The sequence below is a fragment of the Microcebus murinus genome, chromosome 18, assembly GCF_040939455.1.
Source record: "Microcebus murinus isolate Inina chromosome 18, M.murinus_Inina_mat1.0, whole genome shotgun sequence".
Classification (NCBI taxonomy): Eukaryota; Metazoa; Chordata; class Mammalia; order Primates; family Cheirogaleidae; genus Microcebus; species Microcebus murinus.
The window spans coordinates 38,579,813-38,602,120 of NC_134121.1; the positions used below are offsets into that span (position 1 = coordinate 38,579,813).

Sequence of the window (22,308 nt, forward strand, 5' to 3'; positions counted from 1 at the left end):
ACCCGGGAGGCTGAGGCAGAAGGATCGCTCGAGCCCAGGAGTTTGAGGTTGCTGTGAGCTAGGACGCCACGGCACTCACTCTAGCCTGGGCAACAAAGCGAGACTCTGTCTCAAAAAAAAAAAAAAAAATTCTTGCAGAGACTGCTGCAGGGTGAGAATACGAGTGCTGTGGTGTGGTATATCAGTCAAGCCAGGTTAGGCAATGCTGAGGTAGCAGGAAAAACCCCAATCCCTAAATGCCCCACTATATGTATAATGTGGGTTGGTGGAAGGGGACTGTCAGGGCCTCAGACTGACAGAAGCTTTATCTCCACACAGGTTTCCACAGAGGCAGAGGCAGGGAAGAGAGATCTGGGAGGGCTTCCCACTAGCAAGTCAATGTTTCAGCCTAGAAGTGAGTGCCACTTTCCTCCTACTTACAAGTCATTGGCTGGAATTAGTCACATGGCCTTATCCAATAGGGAGGGCCTAAGTCTAGGATGTGCCGTCCTACCTTGTGACCAGGTTAGGGAGGATCACCTTGATGGGTCCTTTTAGTAATGCAAGAGCCAAGACCCTCTTCTAGAACAGTCTGGAGGTGCTGCATCTCCAAGGAGCTCAAGGAGCTTGGAATTGTAGAGGGTCCTTTTAAAGTGGGCATTGTTGCCTCTCTGCCGTGTACATTTCTTTAATAAAAGTTTAGCTGCACTAGTCCTGAAAATGATTTCTTATCCTCAGGAGTGTGCGTGCGCATGCGTGTGTATGTATGTCTTCTAGCCCAAGCAGTGGCTCCCAGGAGTGTGTAGGGGGATGCAGGACACTGGCCAGAGGCATGTGTAAACACCCCCTTGTCTTAAGTAGGAAGTGGCTGTAAGGACAGGACTGAGCTGGGGTTTGACAGTCTGTATAGTGTTATTCCCAAAGAAGTGAATCCCGCGTTCTGGAAAACAGGTCTCTGAATGCTGGGTTCTGAGAGCTTGGCAGCTCTGGGTAGGGGCTGGGGTTTTCCTGGGGGAGTTGGACATTCCACTGTCAATCATCCTGGGGAAGGGCAAATCCCAGCACACAGGCTGGGGGCGGTGGCTCACGCCTGTAATCTTAGCACTCTGGGAGGTTAGGACGGGAGGATCACTCGAGGTCAGGAGTTCGAGACCAGCCTGAGCAAGAGGAAGGCCCTATCTCCACTAAAAATAGAAAAAAAATTAGCCAGGTATGGTGGCACGTGCCTGGAGTATCTCTACTAAAAATAGAAAATAAATTCGCTGGGTATGGTGGCGCATGCCTGGAGTCCCAGCTACTCACAGTTGTTTGGGAGGCTGAGGTAGGAGGATCACTTGAGCCCAGGAGTTTGAGGTTGCTGTGAGCTAGGCTGACTCCACAGCACTCTAGCTTGGGCAACAGAGAGAGACACACTGTCTCAGAAAAAAAAAAAAAAATCGCAGCACAGAAAATGAAGGGGTGAGATAGGGGGAGCGGGGTGGATATTGGGCCCTGGTGGAGGGAGTTGCAGCAGACACAGGGAGGAGGCTGGGAGGTTCCCAGAACAGCCTGGGTCTGTGGTCTCTGAGAGTATCTGAACCTGGGTTCTGCCTCTAGGCCTCTCTGGGTAGTAATTTCCAGCCTTTGATTAAGTCTCACCAAAGGTCATAGACTTAGGGAAAATTAAGGACCTATGCCACAATCAAGTCCAAAGAAGTCATGGGGAGAGCAGCCTTGCTCCATTCCGAGGCCTGCGAGGAGGGGATGACCTGGGACAGAGGAGGAAGCTGCTCTGGGAACCCCAGGAAATGGCAGGAAGCAAAGTGAGGGCTTGATCCAAATGATGTGCTCAGGACTCAAGCACTCCTGAGGGGCTTCCAAAAGATGGGAGCTCCAGGGACTCCTGCCCGAGCCTGGGGAATGGACACTAGGACCTTTCACTCTTTGCAGCCTTGGGTCACTTGTTTACCTTCTGATCTTTCCATGGTGCCTGGGGAAGCTGGTTGGGAAACAGAGGCAGAACTGAGCGTTCTCCTCTCTCCACCCTTGTATCCAGCCCCTTTCCTCTGCCCACTGGGACTAGCTGCTCCTACAGCAGAGCAGCCTCCTGCCTCTTCTGACCCCGCACACCACCAGCCCTGCCCACCCCACAGGGCCCACGCACAGTCCTCTAAGAAGCTGTTTTGATCCATCCAGTCCACTCGGGTCTCCTCCCTCACCTCCCTCTCTGGACCTCAATCGTGTGTCTATGACCATCCCTAGGAGCCATCCCATGGGGCCATCCCTGAGAGCAGGGGCCATTGTGTCCTCTGTAAATCTTCACTTAAGCCTCCAAGTCCCTGCACCTGGCTGTGTCCGCCTAAGGCTCAGCTGGATGATGCCATCATCCATTCAGATCAGACAGGGGTTGCTCAGGGGAGGGGAGGGAGGAGGTGGGCGCAGCATGTACAAACTGGGAGCTGTTTATTGGTCACCGTGAGAAGCCTATGTACAAAGAAGGCACAAGGAGGGGGAGGGAGCCCCCTGCTACAGTACCATGGAAGAGGGTAGGGGCTGGGGAGTAGGTTGCCAACGGGTCAGGAGAGGTTTTCTGGAACCAGCCTCAACTTCTAGAATGAGTCATAGGACTCAGCCCATGAGGAAAGAGCAGAGGCAGGTTGGCTCTGAAAGCCAAGGGTAGCCGAGAACTCCACCTCTAGGCCCCCAGCCCATGGTCAGTGGGGGCAGAGTGGGGTCTGGCAGATGGGGCAGGGACAGGGCTCCCTCCCTGTTCTACATTCAAGCGTCGCTCCCTCCGTGGTCTCGCAGGGGCCCTCCAGGCCCTTCTCGGGCTGGCTGTAGTGGGGAGTCAGCAGTGGCATCTCCTGTGTCCTTCCGACATCTGCTTGGCCCAGGATCGGTCCCCTCCTCTCTGTGGAGGATCCCACTGTGCTCCAGGGCAGTCCCAGCACGGTGTGTCCAGGCCATCTGGTGGCATGTCCGTCTTTGTCCCTTCAGGCTGCGTTCCCTGCTAGTTCAGTCTGTGGCCAAGGAGAGAGGCTTCCCAGAGCTCCATCAAAGAAAGCCGTCTGGGACCTTCTTTCTAGTTCATTTGCTCTTGGGTCTGAGCACTCCAGGTCCTGCAAATGCTTCCTGGACAAACTTGGGCAGGACCGCGAGCTCTCTGGCCTGGATTTGGGGGGGGGGGCTGCAGCTGGGGGCCCAGTGGGCTGCTCCCTGTCAGTAGTTCTACTCCCGACAGCAAAGTCGATCCAGTGACTGTGGCTCAAGTTGGATCCAGTGTGAAACGGGCAGGTGTCACCACATGGGGGTCTTTTCCTCCTGGCTCTGGTGGAGGCCCTTTGGCTTGGTTTTGGCACAGGCAGGGGCTGGGACATGGCATGTCCACGCACCGTCCATGGTGCACAAGCACAGTCCACGAGCAGAGGGCCCACGTGTGTCTCGGTCGCAGGGCTGCAGCGTGCTGGGCATTGCAAGGTCCACAGCTCCAGCCCTCTGCTGGGAGATGCCATGGCCAGACAGCACGCGCACGCGCTTGAAGAGGTGTGTGTGCCTGAGCCTGCTGGTGCCAGCCAAAGGCAGTGGCCCCTGTGGACTGTCAGTGGCATAACTTATGATAAATAGGAAGAAAGGGGACACGGGGGTGGGGGAGGAGGGTGGGATCAGGGAGGACATCAGTAGTATCGGTCGCGACTCTGCCAGCTGGTCACCCAGTGCTTCTTGGTGGGCAGGGTGCTCCCTGGAGGTGGGTAGCGCTCCTCCTCTCGGATCCGCACAGCGTGGTACTTGGGCATGATCTGGTAATAGCGAGTCCGCTTAAAGAAGTCACACTGGCGTTGGGGGAGAAGAGAACGTGAGTCAGCATCCAGCCTTCGGGCCAGTGGGAAGAAGCGCCAGCCTCTTCCTCCTACACCCAGAACTCTTTGAAGCCAGACCCCTGGCTGCAACACACCCATCTCCCCGCACTGAGCCGCAAGGGCGAGGTTTCCCCCCAGGCTCCAGAGGAAGGAGGAGTCGAAGAAGGCAGAGGAGAGGAAGAGGCAGATGGAGACTGAGGGGCAGCTGCAGAGACAGGTGACGGAATGGCCGGGAGGGGTGGGCAGTCGTCAGTTGGTCATCCCAGAGGGGTGCTCAGGAGCAGGTTCCCTGGAGCAGGTTCTCTGCTAGTCCCCTCCCCCAGGTGGGAACGGGGGTTGGGAATCATTCTGGACGCGCCCTATGGCTTACAGAGATGGGGCGTAACCTTGGCCTTGACCCTGTTCCAATCCCCAGAGAGCAGAGTCATCATGGGGAGGGTTTTATGGCTCCTTCTTGGGGTCCCAAGTGCCTGAGGGGCTCCATGGGGAGGCAGGTGAGAGCCAAACCAGGGGGCTGGCGGGGGTCAGACGGAGTGACCTGCTCGTTGAGGTGGGGGGACAGAGTGAGGTCAGAGTGGACCCGGAGGGAACAGGAGTGGACAGGACAGAGTCAGAGGCCCGGGCCAGCCGTGGGGCTCGGGGAAGAGGGCCCGGAGGCCGTGTTACCCGGGTGGGCCGGGGGCGGGGGGCTGCCCCCCTCAGTAGTCGTCGGTCAGCCTCTCTGTCTCTGACGGCTGGCTCTTCATCTCCGCCTTCTGCCTCTTAGCTTCATACAGGGCGCGAGTGCGGGCTCGCTTGAAGAAGCCGCACTGCGGAGGGGAGCAGGTGGGGGCCATCAGGGGGGCGTGGGGGCGTCCTCGCCAGCAGCACTCACGGGCCAGGGCTTGGGGCAGGGAGCCTGGGTGCTGGGGTCCCAGCCCCGGCTTGGTGGTGCGGCCAGAAGCCAGGGCTCCTGGGCCCCCCTTTCCACTAACCCAGGCAGGGCTGGACACGGGGAGGTGGGAGGAGGAGTTGGGGGGTGAGATGGAATGAGGAACGGGATGGGGAGGTGCAGGAGGGAGAGTGTGCTGGCAGGAGGCCCCGGGGTGGGGGCCCAGGCCTGGGCTGGGTGCTAACCTTCCACAGCAGGAGGGTGACCAGGCCCAGCAGCAACAGCCCCGCACCCACGGCCACAAGTACCAGCCACAGCTCGATCTCGGCTGGCAGCTCTTCCACCAGGTCAGAGTCAATGTCCACAGAGAACTGGAGAGGGGAGGGAAGAGCTCAGTCCTGTGTCTGTCCCCTTAGGCCCCCTACTCACTTGTCCCAGCTGGGCCCAGGGCCCTGCTCTTTCACCTCCTGCCAGTAGGGGGCAGCCACGGACTGAGAAAGCCCCTGGCTGCCCCCTGACATCAGCAGGTCCATCAGTCCTCCTGTTTCTGCTTGGCTCCAGAGCAGTAGCCTCCTATCTGCCATCTGGGAGGCAGCCTAGAGTCTGGGTTTGTGACCCACACACCTGAGCTTGGACACCAGCTCCATCCCTGACAAGCTGTGTGACCTTGGACAGGTAATTGCACCTCTCTGAATCTCCCATTTCATGCTCTCTAATGAAGGGATCATGATGCCTGCCTTAGAATGGCCAAAAGCATGGGGTCGGAAGCCCGACTATTTGAGTTCAAGTCCAGCTATGCTATTCACTAGCTGTGTGACTTCAGGCAAGTTACTTAACCTCTCTCTGTTCATCTATAAAATGGGAATTATGATAATAATACCTACCATTTAGGTTGCTGGGGAGGATTCAATGTGTTTATTAACATGTGTAAACTGCGTAGAGCCACACCTGCTACATAGCAAGCACTCCATAGCTATTTACCAAAACTCTAAAGAATGCATAGCATATAGTAGCATTCTTTTTCTTCCCCTACAATGGAGATATATGTGTGTATAAGTTTTTTTCTGACTATACATGATTTTCACTTCTTTTAAAATTATCTTGATGGGTTTTTTTTAAATATAGGTGGTATAAAGAAAATGAAAGGTTCCCAGTAATTTTATTCTCTAGAAATACCTTCATAATCTCTGTTCAGTCTCTTTCCATATTTTGGTAAATCTCTTTCTGTATTTTTAACTGCATATGATTCACATAAATAGTCTCATACTGCGTATGCTCTTCAGCAACTTGTTTCTTTCGTCACTCGGTGTCATCACCTTTCCATGTCAATTGATGAAGATCAACCTAATCTATTCTAAGGACTACACAGTCATTGCAGGAAATGTACCATAATTTATTGAACCAATCTCCTACTGAAAGACATTTAGATTGTTTCCAATTTTCTGCCATTATAAATAATCCTTTAAAATATTCCCATATATTTATCTTTGCATACTTATCCTTTTAGCTCCTTATGAAATATTCTCATGTGCTAGATCAAAGGAAATGGAGATTTTAAATTTTAATAGATTTTGACAACTTCATCTCCAAAAGGAATCTACTAATTTATACTCTAGTCGATAGCATTTCCCTCCAGCTCATCAGCACCAGACAGCACTATTCTTTTAAATATTTCTCAATCTGATAGACATAAAAAAATCTTGCTGCTGTTATTTACATATCTTTATGAGTAACTTGAATAGAGACAGGGTCTTGCTCTGTCACCCAGGCTGGAGACCAGTAGCACAATCACAGCTCACTGTAGCCTCACTGTAATCACAGCTCACTGTAACCTCCTAAGCTCAAGCAATCCTACTGCCACAGCCTCCTAAGTAGATGAAACTACAGGTGCATGCCACCATGCCCAGCTAATTTTTTTACTTTTTGTAGAGACAAGGTTTTGCTATATTGCCCAGGCTGGTCTGAAACTCCTAGCTTCAAGTGATCCTCCCACCTTGGCCTTTCCAAAGTACTGGGATTACTGGTATGAGCCACCATGCCTGGCCCTAGAGAATAATTTCATAGTAATCTTTTTGTTGTTGTTGAGGTGTAATAATGCCTACCTATTAGGTTGCTGGGGGGGATTCAATGTGTTTAACATGTGTAAACTGCTTAGAGCAACATCTGCTATACAGCAAGCACTCCATAAATATTTACCAAAACACCAAAGAATGCATAGCATTGTACATTGTCTGTTTATGCCTTTTATCTTTATATATTAAAAAATATATATCAACGCTTTGTCATACATATTATAAAATTTTTAAAAAGTATATTATTTGCCCTTTTAGTTTCTTTACCAGCTTGCTATACAGAGATTGAAATTTTCACATAGTCTAACTTGTCACATTTTTCCTTTGTGACTTCTGGGTTTAATAAAATAACTTACTCTCCCCATAATTAATGATTACTATTGGCCAGATGCAGTGGTCAAGCCTGTAATCCTAGCATTTTGGGAGGCTGAGGTGGGAGGATTGCTTGAGGCCAACCTGAGCAAGAGCGAGACCGAATCTCTACAGAAAATACAAAAATTAGCAAGCTGTGGTGGCACACATCTATAGTCACAGCTACTTGGGAGCCTGAGGCAGGAGGATTGTTTGAGCCTAAGAGTTTAAGGTTACAGTGAGCTATGATTGTGCCACTGCACTCCAGCCTGGGTGACAGAGCAAGACCCTGCCTCTAAAACTAAAACAAAATTTTTTAAAATGATAAATTATTCTTTATAATTTATTCTAGCATGTTAGGTTTTAATTTCTACATTTAAAAATTTAATCTAACTTCAATATATTGTTGTGTATGGTGTGAAGTAGGAATTTATCTTTATTTTACAAATATGTTCTCCCAATACTACTTAATAATTTGCCTTTCTTCCCTGATTAAAAATGCCATCTGTACCATAAACTAAATTTCTATTTTGTCCCATTGATCTTTCTGGCCCACCCTCTACCTCTTCTATACTACATTATCTTAGGAAATGCATAATAACGTATTTAATCAATGATCCATTCATCTCTCCATATGTATCTCCTACACATCTCCACTTAGAGATGTGTAGGGTCTCATATCATATTTATTCTTCCAAATGTAACTCAAAATCAAGTCTGGGAATTTTTTTTCAAGTTTCCTGAATTCTACTGGGGTTGGAATGATTTGGGAAGATCTGTCAACTTGATAATACACTACTGATTTTTTTCCATCCATTATTCAATTTTTTGTTGCACATTTATTGTTATGTTTATTCCTAGAAGCTGTAGAATTTCTCTGATGAGTTTGAATAGGATATTTTCAATTATATTTTTGATCAGTTATTACGAACACGTAGAAAACCTATGGGCTTCAGTATTTTGATCTTGTTTTGAGCTTCTGAATCTCCTGAATTCTCTTATTGGGTCTAATAGCTTTTTGGTTGCTTCTCTATTCTTCCCTGTAGATAATCACGTCATCTGCAAATATTGATCAGGTTCTCATTGTTGAACCTCTGTTTTGTCTTATTATCCCGCCCCTCTCTCTTTATGGCCTGTGGCCTGAAGGTGACATGTCCATAGTGGTTGTGTCAATGGGTGGGAAAAGCAGGAGGCCCAGGTTCCAGCCCCTGACAAGCTATGCCACTTTGGGCAGGTCACCCAATTTCTGTGGGCCATCAGTTTCCTAGGCCATCAAATAGAGATGGCTGTGCAGATCAAATAAGCTAAAGCAGTGGTTCTCAGCCCTGGCCACACAGTAGAATCACCTGTGGGTACTCTGAACAATACCAGTACCAGGGTCCCACTCCTAGGGACTCATGTTGAATTGCTCTGGGTGTGGTCCAGACACCAGCGGTCCTCTGGATGATTTTAACATGTTTCCACATGTTAATTGGGGAACACATAGCTAAAGTGTGTCCATATGATCCTAAAAGGTGCCCTGCATTCCCATGCCCTGGCCGGAGACTGCTGTCCTAGTTAATATGCCACTCACCCATGTGGTTTTGTTCTCCATGTTGATGGTGGGGACACCGGTTCGGAGGAACAGGGTAGCCCAGCCATCTACTCTGACTCGGTCAAAGTCCCTGTAATCCTGGAGGGGGACAAGAGGTGGGTCAAAAGAAGCAGCAGAAGCCCCTCTGAGCCCCCTGCTGACCCTAAGCACCCCACCCTGCCACCCTCCCACCAGGCAGCATCCTTTAGCAGCTTCCCCAAAGGATCTGTTGGCCACGTCTCTCCTCACACAAATGCACATCATTCATTCATTTTTCATTCATTTGTGCATTAGGTCCTTTGCTTGATACTGGGGACAGCAGAGACAGTGAAGGTCACAGTCTAGGTCGGGCCTATGGGCTAAATCTGACCCAACACCTGCTTTTGTAAATAAAGTATTTTTGGCACACGGCCATGCCCATTCATTCGTCTAAGGCAGCTTCCGTGCTGCGCTGGCAGATCTCAGTAGCTGCCACAGAAACCCTGTGGCCCACAAAGCTGAAAACATTTATCATCTGGTCCCATGCAGAAAAAGTTTGGTCTAGATGGCATGAGAAGGTTGGCGCGTGAGTAAACTGTAACCTGGAGTCAAGCATCACAAATGGCATGTGTGGCTTTTGAGAACGTTCTGTGGGTATCCACAGGAAGAGAGGTCATTTTTAGCTGAAAAGTCAGAGAAGGCCTTACAGACAGTGACGTGTCTCATGGAAACCTCGAAGGCTGAATAGGCGTTTACACGCAGAGATAAAAGAGTGGAAATTGGCACTCCGGGGGAGGGCGAAGGCAAGGAGGTGGGAAACTGATGGACGCATGATAGAACAGTGGACCTGTGGGAGAAGGTCGCTTTGGCTGGAGGCAAACATGTACACATCCACACCCAGAGACTCAAACATGGCACTGACATGGCACACAGTGATGGAGTATGACCGTGCATAAAACACGATTCTCTCTCTCTCTCTCACATACACACACACACAGAGTCCTGCTGTGACCCTGGCCTCGCCCTGTCCCTGCGGTCCCCCCCACCAGGGCTGCTGGCAGTGGAGACCTCCAGGCCCAGGCACTGACCTCAATGAAGGTGCTGTTCCACACCCGTGCCTTCACAGTCACGTTGGTGACAACAGGAGCGTCAGGAATGGGGCACTCCAGCCACACGCAGCGGGCGCGGCCAGTGGCGCAGTTCTGAGGCGGGCAGGGAACAGACACGGACAGTCTGGGCTCCGGATTCTTCATGGAAAATCCTTCCCTTCGACCCCTCCCAGGCTTTGTCTCACCCTTGGGTGACTCGAGGGGCCTGACCTCACCCCTTCACTCGTGTACATGCCCCCAGCCCTGTACTTACACTTCTCAGACACATCCATTGGGCCAGGCTCCCATAGTGCCAGGCGCACGAATAACATGAAATCTGGTCCCGGCTCATGTAAACAAGGCCCAACCTCCGACACCCCTTCCCAGCCCACTGCCGCGTGGAGCCTTGTTCATGCCAGCTCATGGCCCTGGGGACACCGCCTCCTACCTCTCTGCCCTGCTAGGCCTCAACTTGCTCGCCAGGCCTGCTCCGCCCTCCCTCCCTACGGGGGTGCCCCACGCCACCACGGTACCCTCCCTGCATTCCTTTTGCCCTCTCCATGCCCCTGCCTGAGGGCCGAGGCTTTGAGCAGCTCTGTCCCCCCAAACAGCTTGGGGCTCCTTGGAGTAGACCCAGTGTCCCTCCTTTGGTCCTCTGTGTTGCATGCTCCCCTAGCAGAGCGGGGGGCCCTCTGAGGGCAGGGGTGAGTCTCTCTGCTCTGTGGAGGCTCCTGAGGGCGGGGCCACATCACCTCATCAGACAGGGGTCTCCTGGTGAGGGGCTCCTATGCCCCTTGCTTCGTGTGCCCCTGGTGCCCACACGCCTGTGATGGGGTGGGCACACTCCCTTCTAACCCCGCCCTGGCCACTCACCAGCATAGTCTCAGACTTGGCTTTTTTGGCAGCAGCCAGAGTGACAGGCGGGGGGCCTTGGTCTCCCCCTGGGTCTAGCTGTCGTCGTCTGCGCTGTGGAGATGGCGGCCTGTCCCCAGGGTCCTGGAGAAGGAAGAGCAGATTTGCTGGGAGGGTGGAGGAAGAAGTGGCAGCAGGGGTGGGGGAGGGGAGTGGGTGGGGGGAGTCAGGTTGCCAAAGGGCTGTGAGGGGGAAGACACTGGCCTTTCTGCCCCTTAGCATGCAAATGAGATGTGAGTGAGATGCATGCGTATGAAAGGTCTCTGATGGCTTACAGAGAGAGTGAGGTTGAGAGGGTTGACAAGGTCTCTGGGTGGCAGGCAGGGCCAGGACCCATTGCCATGGACGGTGATCTCCGTGGGGTACAGCAGCCACTTGCCATTGGTGACTTCATAGGGCCACTCCAGACCTAGGACCAGGGTTCCCAGGGCTGCCAGCCCCTCCCCCATTGGGCCCACCTGTGGGTACAAGAGGTCATGGTCATTGTATCCTGAAAAACCACCTCCATCTCACCAATCCCCAATTCTCCCACCCTCAGACCTCAAAGCCAAGAAAAAAAAACAAAACAAAACCTTTGTCCTTCCTAGAAGTCCCCAGCCTAGGACCCCAGAGGTCCCCGTACCTGGAATTCATACTTGAGGGGGCTTCCCACATCCTCTACAGTTTTCATGCCAGACTCGCCCATCACTGTGCCCCCAAAGAAGCTTTGTAGCCGGTGATTCACCCTAGGGGTCAGGAAGATGCTGAAGTCACAGAGGGACAGGAGATGGGGGCCCTGGCAGAGGGGGTGGACGCCAAAGCTGGTTAACTACAGCTCCTCTGAGATGAGGCAGACCTGGGTATAAACCCCTGCTCTGCCATTTACCAGCTACATGGCCTCAAGCGAGCCATTTATCCTCTCTGAGCAACAGTTTTCTCATCTGTAAAATGGAGTTAACAATAGTTGCTACATCATAGTTCTGTCAACGAGGTGATGTATATAAAGTCTTTGGATGATGAGCTCTAAAGAAATGGTAGGGACCAACACCTCAGCCCCAGGGTGGCTGATTCCTCCACTTCTACCTGCTTTACAGGGGGAAAATAATAATAATAATGATATTGATTGCTGTTGTTAAGGGGAGGGATGACCCAGGGGAGGTGGAGGCCTGAGGATGCCAGGCCGAGAGAGGTGTCAGGGGAGCTGGGGAGATGCCTTGGGGCAGGGAGGCACTAGCTCGGCACAGTGGGCTGGGGGTGGGAGGTGGGGCAGAGAGAGAGACGCACATGCTGAGCGAGGCCTGGAGTGTGTAGTCCACCAGCAGAGTCAGGGTCATGGGCTGCAGGTTGTCCTGGTGACTTGACCTGGGGAAGGAACGCAGGCCGTAGGAGGGAGACCCAGAACACCTCGGCCCCGACTCAGATTGGCTTCTTGATGTCACTCACGTGGAGAGCTGCAGCTGCACCTGAAGATCTCTTGTGTTCAGGGTCACCCCGATGACCTCAAAGGCGATGAGCAGCTCCATCTGCCACGAGGGTCAGGGAGGCAGAGAGGGGCGTTTGGGGTCCAGCAGGGATGATGTCATGAGGGAGAGAGGGACTGAACACTGCACTAGGGACTTAGCTCTCTGGCCTCTTCCTGGTGAGTGGTCTCTACCTCCTCACTTCATCTGTGTCCTTTTCCCCCTTTTTCTCCCTCGAGTCACATCTCTGCTACTTTTGAGCTATATGACATTGACCTTGAGCAAGTTACGGAAACTTTCTAAGTCTGTGTTCCCTCTTCTGTAAAACAGCTTCTACCTCCTCAGATGGTTTTGTGAATTATATCATATGAAAGAAGCAGTTCTGGGTTGAGGGCCTGGAACACACTTGGTTTTTAGTAAAATTGGTTTCCTCGCCTCCACTTGCTCTGGCTTTGTGCACAGTGCCCTGGCGGCCCATTTTTCTTAGTCTCAGGGCCTTTTCCCACCCTCTGCTGGATCTCCCCCCTGCCCTACTCTGGCTCTAGGCTTCAAGGAAGCCTGGGAAGCAGGCAGGCAGAAGCAGGAAGGACAAGGAGCTGGTGGGAAGAACAGCTGCCTCCCCCCCAAGGACTGGGAGGATGTGGCCAGTGCTCACCCTCTGGTTCCGTTTGAAGGGATTCCCCAGCTCGCAGAGGATGGTCTCGTTACCCTGGCAGGACCCCGGCTGAGCAAAAAGGACGAATTAGGTCAGGGTTGGGTCAGAATAAGGCTTGTTCTCCCTGCCTGTGGTGCAGGGTCAGAAGCTCTAGGCTCCCCAAGCAGCAGAGCCGCTGCAGGGCCCAGTCCAGAGGAGGGACACATGGCAAATGACAGCACACGTACATGACAGGCATACTGGGATTCAAACACTTGGTGGAGCTCTGCTTAGGCTCTGAGACGGCTGGTGGGCACTCACCGGGCGCACGGAGGACAGCAGCAGCTCGGGAGGCATCGCCAGGGTGAGCAGCGCCTCATGGGCGTCCTCCCCGGCCCGCTCCAGGCTCCGGGTGTTGGTCACGTTGATGCTCAGTAGCAGTTTCCGGACGTCTCTGCTGTACTGCAGCCTGGGCGGAGTGGCCAGCGACTCAGCCAAAAGCGCTGCGGCCCCCCCCATCTGCCCCCTGCAGATCAACGAGGCCCCGCCCCTCGGGACTCCTAGGTTAGAAAAGTCCCTTCTCAGGATAGCCAGGCCCCGCCATCTAGTCTCACCTGGAGGAGAAAGCCCCTTTTCTGGCCATCCTACCTGACTCATTAAAGCCCCTGACCTTAAACTTGCCTTGCAAGAGGCTCTGCTCTGGCCAGTGAGGCCCGCCCCCAAGCCCTGCTAGCCAATGAAAGCCCCGTCCTGCGTTGGCCAATCAGCGTGGCCCAGCGCCCACCTGCTCAGCCTCTGCAGCTGCTCCGACACGAAGGCCGCGCGCATCTGCAAGTTGCTCTCGCACTTGTTGTCCGGGCCGCACTCCTTCTGGAAATGGACCTGGGGGTGGCCGAAGGCGTGAAGGGCCGCACCACCAACGGTGTTCTCTAGCCCCACAGCCCTCCAGGCCCCCGTCTTTTAGGCCCAGGCCCTGGCACCGGCCTCACCCACCTCAGTGTGGTTCTCCAGTGCCTGCGCCTGGTTGAGGACTGGGTAGGCGTCCAGGGACCGCAGCCCCAGCCGTGGGCGATCGGGCATCCGCAAAGGTAAAGAGTAGTTCATGGAGATGATGATGGGACGGAGTTTGTCACGGACGTTGTCCTGTGAAGGGAGGGCGAGCTAAGCCCAGCCCTGCACAGCATCCCCCACCGCAGTGAAATCTTCACACCACTCTGAACCCCAGGGAGGAGCTGGAGTCCCTTCCACCCTTAAAACCCCACAGTTAGACTGAACCCAACATTGAGACTTCCTACGAACAGACTTCCTACAACAGAGTCTTACTCTGTTGCCCCAGCTAGAGTGAGTGCCGTGGCGTCAGCCAGCTCACAACAACCTCAAACTCCTGGGTTCAAGCGATCCTTCTGCCTCAGCCTCCCAAGTAGCTGGGACTACAGGCATGCACCACTATATGCCTGGCTAATTTTTTCTATATTTTTAGTTGGTCAATTAATTTCTTTCTCTTTTTAGTAGAGAGGGGAGTCTTGCTCTTGCTTCAGGCTGGTTTCGAACTCCTGACCTTGAGCCATCTTCCCGCCTCAGCCTCTTAGAGTGCTAGGATTACAGGCATGAGCCACCACGCCCAGCCTGAGACTTCCTACAATCCTGACCCCCTAAGAGAAGAGATAGGGCTTCTCCTCCCCAGGGGTCCCTGGGGAAGGGGGTTCAGCCTCCTCATCCATAGGGTCCCCAGTTGAGCTCTCCCCTTCCACCCTGATGTACCAAAGAGGGACTGAACTTATCCCCACTCAGGAACCCCTTTTTCCCAGAGCTGAGCTGAGCTAAGAGCTCCCACACCCCTCACTTTTCTCAGAGGTGCTAAGCCCTCTGGCCCCATCCCCACCCCAAGGATCTCCTTCTCTCCTACTGTGTGCTGTGCACAGTTCCCCTACGCACCATGGCCTTCCGGGCTGGCTTTCCCAATCTCTCTCTGGAAAGACTCCAATCCCTCACTCTTGACCTGGGGGGATACTGGGCACCTCCTGCGGGGATCCTGGAGCCCTCATCTTGCCCCTTGCCCCACCCTCACCATCAGGAGCAGCTCCAGCTTCTGGCAGCGCATCTCGGGCATGGAGAAGAAGCCGTGGAAGACAGCTGACTGGCTTCGGGCGAAGCGCAGCCGGGGCGGCCGGCGGTCCCGGTCAGCCTCCAGGGTGTAGGCCAGGGCTGCAGGTAGACAGGTGGTCAGCAAGTGGCCAAATAGGCATGCTCCCCCTCACCCCACACCCCAGCACTCACTGATGTTCCGTCTGTAGTTGGGGTTCCCGGCACTCTGGTTGTAAGCAAAGCACAGCTCCACCTGCACGCTGTTGGGGGGACGTTCGGGAGAGCCCGGTCACAGTGGAACACAGATATCCAGGCCCTAGCTCTCACTCCCAAACCATGCTAAGGGAGACCAGGCCCTTCTGGAGAAAGGCAGGGGCAAAACCGGAGAGTCCACAGAGCTGGTCTGTGGTATCTCTGGCCCCTTCCCTCCCATTCCCATTTGAGCCATAGAAAACAGTTAGACATCAGTGGGGAAACTGAGGTGCAGAGAGCAGAAGGACTTGTTTGAAGTCATCAGTCAGTGGGTGGCTCAGCCCAGTCTTGAACCCAGGTCTCCCGGTCCCCAGTCCAGATCTCGTTCCACCACCTACACCGCTACTTCCCTGCTGTCTCCCTCTGCCTTCTGACCCAATATACTCATTCACATAAAGACCTTGGGGTCATCACCATCATTATTGTCACTTTCTTAGCAACTAACATTTTTGGAGCACTTAAGGCATACAGACTATTGTGCTAAGGACGTTTTGTATGTCACCTCGTGTAATTATCACAACAACCCTGTGAATTGGTTATTACCAATTCTGTTTTCCAGTGAAGCAGTCTGAGACTAAGAGAGATTAACAACATGCCCAAGGTGATTGTCCTTCCCTACATTGGTCCACTTAAATGCATCTCCCTTCCCTCTTCCTCTGGAACCTCACTTCCCCCAAGTCTGGCCTCGCCCCTGCAATGGCATAGCTGGGATTTGCACAAGGCAGCCCAGAGCTCTTACTCTGACCCACTACACTCTACTGCTCCCCAATTCATCCATTACCTCTTGCAAGGAATTCTGCTTTCTAATGAGGTTGGGTAGGAAGGGCAAACGCTGACCTCAAGTATCAACTCTCTAAAGGTAGGATACCAGGAATTGCCAGGGAAGGGGTTTGGGAGCTGGAGCCCCTCCTGGCCTTCCCATAAATGAGGAGTAGGTGGGCAGAGTAGGGGCTGATAATCTCACCAGGAGGAGGCTGTGCAAAGTGCAGGGTCCAGCACAGCTGGCCTGGCCACCAAGGTCCTGTGGACAATGTTAATGACAGGCCGGGCCCTGCAGAGACAACAGAGCCAGACACACATCAGTGCCTCCTGCCTGCCGAGGCCAGGCTGGGGCTCGGGCTGCGGTAGTCCTGGTGCAGAAGATGGACAGCGATGGGGCTCCGTGCAGACGTGGACGGAGAAGAGAAAGGCCCCTGTCCCCTGCCCCCCAGCTCACCGCAGCAGCACGACGCGGTCCGACAGGCTGCCCACTAGCAGGTCTGGGTAGAAGTTCTCATCCACATCCAACTGCCCACTCAGGGAGTAGCCGAAGGTGGCCAAGCCAGGCAGTCCTAGATTCTCTCCGTGGATTACCTGAGGATGAGGGCAGTGGTGGGAGTAGGCTCTGAGCATGAGGCCTCAGAGAGCAGGGAAGGGGTGAGTAAGGGAAAGGAGGGAAGGCCCCCCTCAGCTGTTGGAGACAGCTGACCCATCCCCATCCGTCCATACCTGCTGGGGCTGTTTGAGGAGCCCCCTGGAGCTGCTGTGGTAGATGTACACTCTGCCCAAGCCCTCGAAGGGGGCTCCCACAGCAATGTCTGTGGAAAGGAGGCGGGCCTGGGTCACCCAGGGACTCTGGGCCCCGCATCTCCCTAACCCCGTGCTCCAGGCTGTAGAGCCCATTATGGCATTGACCTCACCCTGCCACGTGTTGCTCTGAGCACCAGGGAGAGGGCAGAGCTCTGTGGCTCAGGATTAACCCTGGAGACTCCTTTCATAGGTGGGAAAGAGAGTTCAGGAGAGGGGAGGTGACTTCACCAAAGTAACACAGCAAGTTAATGCCACAGGCAGGCCTACACCCCAGATTCCTGGCCTGGCCTGAGGTTTTGCCCTTGTAACAGTGCCTTCCATCTCCCCCACCAACCTCCTCTCTGACACCTTGGCTCTTACAATGGCATTACCAGCAGGGGCAGAGAAGGAAGTTTCTACATTTGGTGACCCTGCTGGTTCATTATCAAGCATTCATCTCCTTTAATCCTCACAAGAGTGCTGTGGGGTAGGCACGACTGTCCCCACTTTACAGATGAGAGAAAAGACTCAGAAAATCCAGAGTCACACAGTTAATGAGTGGAGACAATATTTGAGCCCATGTCTGTCTAACACCAGGGGCTGGGACTTTGATCATAACACTATAGTGCACTTTACTGAAAGTCAAGACTTTAAAAATTCTAACTGTGAATAAACCTAAGAGTTCTGAACTTTACTGAACACTTTCTGGTTTGCTGCTCTTGATCTGATAAGGCCTAGGTAATCAGAAAGCCAAGCTTGTTAGTATAAGTGTGTAAAGGAAGAGTTAGTAGGTCCTGACTATTCTATAGTAAGTGCTTGGTCTTTGTTGACTGAACTTTCTGGCACCTATCTGGGTTTTCAGAGGCTCCTCTGCCTTTCTCTTGCTTCTCAGCTATGTCCTGGGATATTGAGGTTGTCAGAGAAGTGACTTCCAGATAAGGCAGGTGCTTCTGTGGCACCAAGGCTCAACTGCTGGGTCTGTCCCTCTCCCTGACACTGTAGATTGGTCCCCAAGTCCTGCAGAGTCCTAAGGATGACCCCTCTATCTCACACCTGAGATGCTACATTAATAGTCTTAATTCCCCAGCCTTGCTCCAGATTTGGGCATGTCAGGCAAGTCCCCCTGCCTGTGCTGCACCCCTCTGTTCCTGCCCATGGAGCGTTCTTGGCCCAGCCTGGGTGACACGGCAGCATGCCAACTGCTCCAGGGAGCCCCCTGAGCTCGCCTCTGCTGACACCCTCTCTCCAGCACTGCTTTGCACCCCCTGAGCCTGGCCCCATCCAGTCTCCTCTGTGGGCCCTGTCTAGCCTGGTATGTAGCTGGCGCTTAGTGGGGGTGCTGGGGGAGGGGTGCTGGCTCATACCCTGGAATCCATCCTGGTTGATGTCACCAATGCTGGCCACAGAGAAGCCAAAGGCGGAGCGACTGGGGCCATGAAGGAGGAGGGAGGGGTGGGTGGGGAAGGAGGTGCCCGCCTGGTTCATGAAGACATAGATGGCACCTCCCACCTCTTCTTTCCGCTCAAAGTAGTAGGGGGCACCTACCAAGAGGTCCTGCCACCTGCACAGGAGAGAAGGAGGGAGAATGGGAGTGTGAGGTCAGTCCCCAATATGCAGCATAACTCTCGTTTAACAGGCATGTTGCTGCCGGGGCACATGGCTATGCAGATGCCTCCTCTGGCCACAGGTCATGAGAAGAACATGGAAACACCAACGTGACCCACCAAATAGAGAACACATGCCATGGAGGAGCATGCAGGCACAGATCACACCCAAACAGCCCACATCCACTGGAGCCAGTCAAATGACAGGCACCAACAAGTAAGGGCAGGTGTCATGCAAATGACATGCAAACACCCAAACTCCCATAAAGTCTGATTGCAAATCCCTGAAAATAGCACTCAGACAAATGCATGATTGCAAAGCCTCCATTTCCCTGACCTGGCTTGGGCAAGCCCACCCTCCCCCACCACTCTCCCTGGGCTCAGAGGATGTCCCTAGATTCTCACCCATCGTTGTTCAGGTCTGCCAGGGCAATGGCGCTGCCAAAATAGGCGCCCACCTGCGTGCCCTCCAGCACCTGCCTCCTCCGCAGGTCTCCACCTGCCTCCTGGCTCAGCAAGAAGACGGCGCCCATATGTCGGTGCCGCGGGGCACCTGTCACAATGGTGATGTCTGTGGGGTGCAGGATGGCACTGCCTACCTTCACTGTATACCCTGGAATTAGGAGAAGATGTTCAGTGAAGGCCCTGGTAAACTCTGTCCCCTCCTGCTCTGGACCCTAGTCTGTCCCTACTCCCTCCCCCATTACCTTCTATTTCACCATTCCAACTTGGGCAAGAAATTGGACCCCAGATGCCCCATAGCCACACCCTATTCAGCCTCTAGACACTGTGCTGTGAGCTCTTTGATGGTAGAGACTTTGCATCTTGGGAGCTTGGAACAGGGCATGGCATACAGGTAGTGATCCCTAAGCATGTGCTAGCTGAGCTAAATGCCACTAGTCACACTGCACCCTGGCTTCACTCTTCCACTGGGCACTGAAGGTGAAGCCCAGGGTGCCTGGGCTGAGTCCCCTTTTCCCCTCTGCCACCCCATGGGCCACCACAACCGCACTCACCAATATAGAGGTTTCCTTGGTCCTCTGGGTCCTTGTAACTATATTCAGATAAATCCCAGTCCTTCCGCTGAATCATGTAGCTGTTTCCTTCACAAGGATTTGGGGAGAGGATGTGGGAGGAGTATAAGTCACTATCCTTCCTCCACCTTATTCACCCCCCCACACACTAGAGAAAGATAATCCTTTTATTTGCAAGCGATTCACCGTTTGTAAATCACTACCTCTTTATTTTAACAATGCAGTGAGGTAGAATGGTGACCCCCATTTTGCAGATGAGAAAAGCAAGGCTCAGGGAGGGAAACCGACATGCTCATAGTCCCATAGGGAGCTAGTTGTAGAGACATGGCTAGAATCCAGTTGCCCAGGCTCCTGGGTATTAAACACTAGATGGCATTTCCCTACTGTCTGGATGCTGAGGTCGGACACTACACCATCACCTCCTTCTGGTCCCATCCCCAAACTCAGACTGCCCATCTGGCCCCTGGCCCCTGCTTCTCAGGCTGTGCTGGAGAGGACTTGTGACCCTGCCAAGGTTTAAAAGGGACAGGGGCTAGGAGGCAGGACCAGAGGAGGGGGCAGAGGCCTCATTCAGCCTTAGGTGAGTCCAGAGCTGTGACTACCGTGTTTCCCAGATAATAATACCTACCTATAAAATAAGCCCTAGCAGGATTTCTAAGCATTTGTGCAATATAAGCCCTACCCCAAAAATAAGACCTAGGGCGTGGCTACGCAGCGAATCTGCACAACCCATCCATTTCGTCTCGGAGCAGTAAAGACGAGCAGCCCTTCTCATCTGCCCCATCATGACAGCTGCTATCCCAGAGGTGACTGGAAAGGTGTGGGCAGCCCCACCAATAAGGTTGGCTCCCCGTGTCAGGTCCTAGCCATCCTGTGCGTGCTGCAAGCTGAGGCTTTGAGGGGAAAATAACACATCCCCTGAAAATAAGCCCTAGGGTGCCTTCTTGAGGAAAAATAAATATAAGACCCTGCCTTATTTTCGGGGAAACACGGTATGCCCCAGCCTGCCTGTTGGTCAAGAGGAGGTTCAGGGCTCCCTCTGCCCACTGATTCTGCAACAGTAAGGGCTTGCTAATGGGAGAGGGTCGCTATGGCTACAACCTGTGTCAGGGAGAGAGGCAAAGAGATGGAGAGAGTGCCAGCCATCAGATACCTGTGACACAGTGTATAGCATGGTAGTTACAAGCATGAGTCTAGATACAAGGAAATACTCTACAGCCCCTAAAAGGATGGTCCTAGATGTACTGACATGAAAAAATGCCCATGACTTTGGATAAGTCAAAAAGAGAAAGTAGCAGAACAGCATGTTAGTACGATTCTGTTTGTGGGGTTTTTGTTTATTTGCTTGTTTTTCTAAAAGATACCTATATATTCAAAAATAAGTCTGGAAGGATTGACAAGATACTGTTAACATTGGGAAATGGGACAAGGGAGATGAGTAGGAGAGGAGGGGCACTTTTACTCTTTTACCAAATCCTACTGTACTATTTAGTAGTTGTACTGGGCACATGTTTTATTTTTAAAATTTTTTTTTATGAAATGGCGAGGTGAGTAGGGGGATTTAGTTTCCTTGTTTATTTATTTATTTACTTTTTTGAGATAGAGTCTCACTCTGTCACACTGAGTACAGTGCCGTGGCGTCATCGTAGCTCACAGCAACCTCAAACTCCTGGGCTCAAGCAATCCTCCTGCCTCAGCCTCCTGAGTAGCTGGGACTGCAGGTGTGCCTGCTAGTTTTTCTATTTTTAGGAGAGGTGGGGTCTCACTCTTGCTCAGGCTGGTCTTGAACTCCTGAGCTCAAGCAATCCTCCTGCCTCAGCCTCCCAGAGTGCTAGGATTATAGGAGTGAGCCACCATGCCCGGCCTATTTTTAAAATAAGTTTTTAAATGGTTAAACTGAAGTCAGATGGACCTATATTCCAATTTTCATAACTTACTGTTGGCCTTAGTTAATTTACTTCTCTAAGGCTCAGTTTTCTTTTCTATAAGATGGGTATAATAATACTTGCCTCCTAAGAGTATTTTGAGATTGATGGGGTAATATGTGGAAGGCCCCTGGCACATAGCAAGTACTGAAAACCAGTGGAGGTCATGGTGCTCGCTGATATTGGCACGGGGGTCCTGGCTCTTCTGTCCCCCATGTGGATGGTCTGGCCTGGCTAACCCAGCAGCTAACTGGGGTGGGTGGTCTGTGCTCCTCCTCCCTTCCCTCACGGTCCTCACCTTTCCAGTTGTAGGCACCAGGGGCACCGAAGTACACGGTGCTCTGGGTGAAGCCGCCGCTGGTGCCCAGCTGGCACATGCCCGTCTCCAGGTAGTCGGTGTTGCTGTTGCACATCTCGTTGTGATAGGTCTGCCAGTCGTCGCTGGGGTCCAGCTCTAGGTCATTGCCTCGCACGTAGCACTTGCCTACCATGCGGCGCTGGTCCTCCGACCCTGACCACAGCACCTGAGTGTAGCGGTGGGCACAGACCTGGGGAGCCCCCCCCCCAAACACACTCAGCCTTGGTCAGGGGCAGGGACCCAGGGCCAGCTGTCTCCTTCGCCTTGTGCACCTCTGGCTTGGCAGGAGGGGAGTTGAAGGCGCTCTCCTGGCTTCTCTTTCCTCCCACAGTGAAACTTAAGCCTGTGTCTCCTTTCCAGAATTCAGAAATCTGCTCTGAAGGCCAGGAACACTTTTTGGAAAGGCAGTTTGGATTTCAGAATGGCTTAGAGATCTTGGGAAGAGAAATGGGGCAAGGATGAGGGACTGTGGGGCCCGGGCTCTTGGGTCTAAAAGAGGCTATTTACAGAGAGATTTAGGAACCTGCTTCTCTGCTGTCCCCTGATGACCCTGTCCTTTCATTGAAAGGACCATTATTAAAATAATAATGATATGATAGTGACAATAATAGCAGCAGCTAACCCTTCCTGAGTGCTTATTCTGTATCAGGCACAATTCTAAGCTCTCCACAAATTAGCTTTTAAGCCTACTAACAACCCTATGGTGGAAGGACAATTATTTTCTCTATTTCAGATAAAGAAACTGAAGCGCAGGGAGCTTAGTCACCT

At 52.8% G+C, this 22,308-nt stretch overlaps 1 protein-coding gene across 2 annotated transcripts in view; it reads right to left on the bottom strand.

Annotated features, from left to right (window-relative positions):
- Nucleotides 1-2,404: 2,404 nt before the first annotated feature.
- ITGA3 (integrin subunit alpha 3) overlaps nucleotides 2,405-22,308 on the bottom strand; it is a 30,020-nt gene continuing 10,116 nt past the window's right edge. The window contains exons 4-26 of one of the 2 annotated variants that reach the window (XM_012789733.3): nucleotides 21,481-21,730; nucleotides 19,240-19,326; nucleotides 18,629-18,836; nucleotides 17,984-18,180; nucleotides 16,560-16,648; nucleotides 16,288-16,424; nucleotides 16,036-16,122; nucleotides 15,012-15,079; nucleotides 14,803-14,939; nucleotides 13,728-13,877; nucleotides 13,519-13,616; nucleotides 13,056-13,203; nucleotides 12,756-12,824; nucleotides 12,084-12,163; nucleotides 11,925-12,002; nucleotides 11,284-11,386; nucleotides 10,937-11,119; nucleotides 10,623-10,745; nucleotides 9,750-9,863; nucleotides 8,683-8,781; nucleotides 4,932-5,057; nucleotides 4,482-4,624; nucleotides 2,405-3,788 (exon numbers count right to left, since the gene is read on the bottom strand). In XM_012789733.3, coding sequence (XP_012645187.2) covers nucleotides 4,514-4,624; nucleotides 4,932-5,057; nucleotides 8,683-8,781; nucleotides 9,750-9,863; nucleotides 10,623-10,745; nucleotides 10,937-11,119; nucleotides 11,284-11,386; nucleotides 11,925-12,002; nucleotides 12,084-12,163; nucleotides 12,756-12,824; nucleotides 13,056-13,203; nucleotides 13,519-13,616; nucleotides 13,728-13,877; nucleotides 14,803-14,939; nucleotides 15,012-15,079; nucleotides 16,036-16,122; nucleotides 16,288-16,424; nucleotides 16,560-16,648; nucleotides 17,984-18,180; nucleotides 18,629-18,836; nucleotides 19,240-19,326; nucleotides 21,481-21,730 — 2,742 coding nt within the window. In that variant the 3' untranslated portion in view covers nucleotides 2,405-3,788; nucleotides 4,482-4,513. The remainder of the gene's footprint in view (nucleotides 3,789-4,481; nucleotides 4,625-4,931; nucleotides 5,058-8,682; nucleotides 8,782-9,749; nucleotides 9,864-10,622; nucleotides 10,746-10,936; nucleotides 11,120-11,283; nucleotides 11,387-11,924; nucleotides 12,003-12,083; nucleotides 12,164-12,755; nucleotides 12,825-13,055; nucleotides 13,204-13,518; nucleotides 13,617-13,727; nucleotides 13,878-14,802; nucleotides 14,940-15,011; nucleotides 15,080-16,035; nucleotides 16,123-16,287; nucleotides 16,425-16,559; nucleotides 16,649-17,983; nucleotides 18,181-18,628; nucleotides 18,837-19,239; nucleotides 19,327-21,480; nucleotides 21,731-22,308) is intronic. The other variant, XM_075994482.1, reaches the window with a different exon arrangement.